Genomic DNA, 4,481 nt, shown 5'->3' on the forward strand with positions numbered 1-4,481 from the left:
TTTTTTGGAAGGTGATGAGGCATCTGAAAAAAAAATAAATATCTGAAATAATTAGTAAAGGAATATAAGACCAGGCAAGAACTTATGTTAAAAGCGGTAAAACATCTTATAGATTCTCTAGACCACATAAGTTCTGCTAGATAATTTTTCCAGTTCTTTATTTAAGGGAGTGTGCATCAAAGTAGGAATAAGATTTCAACAGGAAGAGTCTTTCTTGAGACAGGTTGATTGGCATTCTGACATGTCTTACCCATCTTTGTGATGCTAAGTGGCTATATGGCTCCAATGGATGATACCATCTCCAGTGCCATGCTTAATTTAGACAAAACTAGGTAATATATAACATGTACTGGATAGTCTCAAACCAGCTGGATTTCAACTGTGAGTTCCCAGATACTAGACTTTTTTCCCTAAAGGCTTCCATGCTTTTTTTTTTTAATTTCATGCACAGTTTATAGATATCTTTCAGCAGCTCCATCTGACATGCACTGCTTCATCTTTCATATCAACAGGGATTTTGACCAGATTCCAAGTGAATATCCCAAAAGATTTATGCATTTTTGTGGTTTTGGGTGGAATGAGAAAAACTTTCCAAGTGTGAGAAACAGAGACTTCTTGGATCCTATACATGTCCCTAATGAACTAAATCCTGTTGCCACTTGATTTTTCTGAGGCCTTAGGACTACTTATCTGAATCTCAAGGAATATGTTTTCAACAAATCAAAAGTATTCTCTAACTTATTTCAGTGAGCTAGTTACATAGAAAGAATTTTAAAAACACCCTCAGTGATAGATATTTTTGCTGGAAAGTTGAGCAGCCCAGCTCAGATGAAGTTTGCTCTTTGGCTTAATGAAGAATGTTCTGGCACATCAGGGTAATAATATGTCCCAGTGCCTGCAGGATTCCCCACAAATTAAAACTAGACAATAGTGTGTTGGAGGAAAGGTGGAACTGTAGGGATGTGGGGCATTGGCTAAGCTGGAGAGAGACAAGAACACATATGGCATTCATATTTCAGGACCTGTGTGTGCTTTCAAGTATATTTGAACAGCATTCCTCTAAAAAATGAAAAATTTGCAATGGAGTCTATTTCATGCTTTAGTTAGTCACTGGAATAATTTAAAATTCACAATTGAGTAAATATACACAAATATTTCTTTAGACAAGATTGAAGAAAAAGAAGGACAAGGAAAAGAAGAAATTTCTGAGTTTTAGTAGTCTCTCTGACTGTTACTTTACAAAAATGATGAAATGAACAGTTTCTCCTTGTGGCAATGCATGGAAGTATAATGAATGGGGGAGTATTTGTACTTACCTAGTATTGCTTAATTTAAAAGTAGAAAGAATTTTAAAAACACCCTCAGTGATACTCAGAGAGACCTATATTTATGATAAATCTTTTAGGAACTGTAGACAGTCTCTACCCTAAGTAATTCACAGCATAATAGATTTGGTGTAAAACAATGTAAATTCTGTGAAAGTCATTAAAATTTTCTTCTTTTTTTAAATCCTAGAAATCACCCATGTGATCGTTCAAAAGAGCTTTTCAATGAGAAAAGTGAAAAAGTTTTTAATCCATACCCAAAATTTATTTATCCAAGCTTTTATAATCAAGAGACAAATTACAGCTATAAAGTACGTGAAATCATTTTTAATAAAACTACAAGAATTTCTGAACTCCAGAGAATTAATATTGGTTGGAAGCTCTACAAGTTAAAAAAAAATGTAAAAGCATTTAAAAATTTCTCAATTCTTCATCAGAGCAGTGAAAAATCCTCCATAAGTAAAGAATGTGAAAAATATTTTACTCAAATTCTATGTGTTACTAAAAACAATAGGCTTTGCAATGGAGATAAACCTTACAAATTGAAGAAATGTGAAAATGTATTGAAGTGTTGCTCAAACCTCTTTAAACACTATAGTAATCATACTGGAGAGAAAATCTGGAAATGTAAAGAAATTGTCAAAGCTTTCAATAAAAAATCACACCTTCCTGAACACCAGAAAATTTATACTGGAGAAAAGCCATACAAATGTAAAGAATGTAGCAAAGCTTTTAATAAAAAATCATGCCTTACTCAACACCAGAGAATTCATACTCGAGAAAAGCCATACAAATGTGAAGAATGTGGCAAAGCTTTTAATCAAAAATCATGCCTTACTCAACACCAGAAAATTCATACTGGAGTAAAGCCATACAATTGTGAAGAATGTGGAAAAGCTTTTAATAAAAAATCATGCCTCACTCAACACCAGAGAATTCATACTGGAGAAAAGCCATACAAGTGTGAAGAATGTGGCAAAGCTTTTAAACAAAAATCATGCCTTACTCAACACCAGAGAATTCATACTGGAGAAAAGCCATACAAATGTAAAGAATGTGAAAAAGCTTTTAATCAAAAATCACGCCTGGCTGAACACCAGAGAGTTCATACTGGAGAAAAGCCATACAAATGTAAAAAATGTGGCAACGCTTTTAATCAAAAATCAAAACTTACTCAACATCAGAGAGTTCATACTGGAGAAATGCCATACAAATGTGAAGAATGTGGGAAAGCTTTCAATAAAAAATCATACCTTATTCGACACCAGAAAATTCATACTGGAGAAAAGTCATACAAATGTAAAGAATGTGGCAAAGCTTTTTATCAAAAATCAAACCTTACTCAACACCAGAGAATTCATACTGGAGAAAAGCCATACAAATGTGAAGAATGTGGCAAAGCTTTTCATCAAAAATCATGCCTTACTCAACACCAGAGAATTCATACTGGAGAAAAGCCATACAAATGTGAAGAATGTGGCAAAGCTTTTAATCAAATATCAAAACTTACTCAACACCAGAGAATTCATACTGGAGAAAAGCCATACAAATGTGAAGAATGTGGCAAAGCTTTTAATAAAAAATCATGCCTTACTCAACACCAGAGAATTCATACTGGAGAAAAGCCATACAATTGTGAAGAATGTGGCAAAGCTTTTAAACAAAAATCATGCCTTACTCAACACCAGAGAATTCATACTGGAGAAAAGCCATACAAATGTAAAGAATGTGAAAAAGCTTTTAATCGAAAATCACACCTGACTGAACACCAGAGTGTTCATACTGGAGAAAAGCCATACAAATGTAAAAAAATGTGGCAAAGCTTTTAATCAAAAGTCAGAATTTACTCGACACCAGATAGTTCATACTGGAGAAAAGCCATACAAATGTGAAAAAAAAGTGACAAAGCTTTTAATAAAAAAATCACACCTTTTTTGACACCGGAGGCTTCATAGTGGAAAAATGCCATACAAATGTAAAACATGTGGCAAAGCTTTTAATCAAAAATCATGCCTTACTCAACACCAGAGTATTGATACTAGGGAGAAACCATACAACTATCTATAGTGTAGCAAGTCTTCTAATTGAAGGTCACTTCTTAGTCAACACCAGAGACTTATTATGGGAGAAAAGCCATACAAATTTGAAATTGTGGCAAAGATTAATCAAATATAACTTATTTGACACCAGAGAATTAATATTAGGAAAAAGCCATACAAGTTTAAAGAATGTGGCAAAGCTCTTAATCAAAGATCACACATTTCTCAACACCAGAAAATTCATACTGGGGAGAAAACATACAAATGCAAAGAATGTGGCAAAGCTATTCTATTAGATAAAGTATTGTTGTTCACCAAATATTTATACTGGATGAGAACCATGTAAATGTTAAGAATGTGGCAAATTTTAAGTATGCTTCAAGTGTTAACAAGAAACAGGTCATTCATACTTGCAACAATTCTCACAAATCCATAGACTGTAAAAGTCATTTCCTGTAAGATCAAACCTCATTGGTCACCAGAAACTTCATACTGGGAAGAACAATTACAATTGCCCAGAGATAGCTCCACAGCACTGACTCCATAAAATTCCAACCCTTGCCCAACTGGCCATTATTCATTAGCCAATGGAAGTGGGCAGGAAGCACGATTGGATGCTCCGGCTTCTTTTCTCCTGTGGACCTCTCTAGGTTCACTTGTCATTTCCTCAGTTTCTCTGTATTGATTGAATTCAAATCATCTTTTTTTTTTCAAAAGCAATATTTGGACTTAAAGGCCTATTTATACCAAACCAACACATTAATAAAATTATCTTATGCCTGAAGTTTATGATCACATCTATGGTTTTCCCATAATCTCAGCTGGACAGAATAGTCCTATGTCAATGTCTTATTTATTTTATTTTGGGTGTATACTGAGGATTAAATTCAGGTGCACTCATCCACTAAGCCACATCCCAGCCCTACTTTGTATTTATGTAGAGACACAATTTTACTGAGTTGCTTAGGGTATCACTTTTACTACTAAGACTGGATTTGAACTTGTGGTTCTCCTGCCTCAGCCTCCTGCACTACTTGGATGCAAGGCATGCATCCCTGAACCCAGAAATCCATGTCTTTGCTTTGTAGTTAATTAAGAAACTTTACTCAGGATTTCA

The 4,481-nt window shown here is 34.3% G+C and overlaps 1 protein-coding gene across 1 annotated transcript; it reads left to right on the forward strand.

Annotated features, from left to right (window-relative positions):
* Positions 1-276: 276 nt before the first annotated feature.
* Positions 277-4,179, forward strand: LOC113176385 (uncharacterized). The gene is given in 3 exon segments (XM_077793527.1): positions 277-332; positions 1,516-3,130; positions 3,132-4,179. Coding segments are annotated over 3 exon segments (1,803 nt in total). The 3' UTR covers positions 3,264-4,179.
* Positions 4,180-4,481: the final 302 nt, after the last annotated feature.

Source organism: Urocitellus parryii, chromosome 16 (assembly GCF_045843805.1).
Source record: "Urocitellus parryii isolate mUroPar1 chromosome 16, mUroPar1.hap1, whole genome shotgun sequence".
Classification (NCBI taxonomy): Eukaryota; Metazoa; Chordata; class Mammalia; order Rodentia; family Sciuridae; genus Urocitellus; species Urocitellus parryii.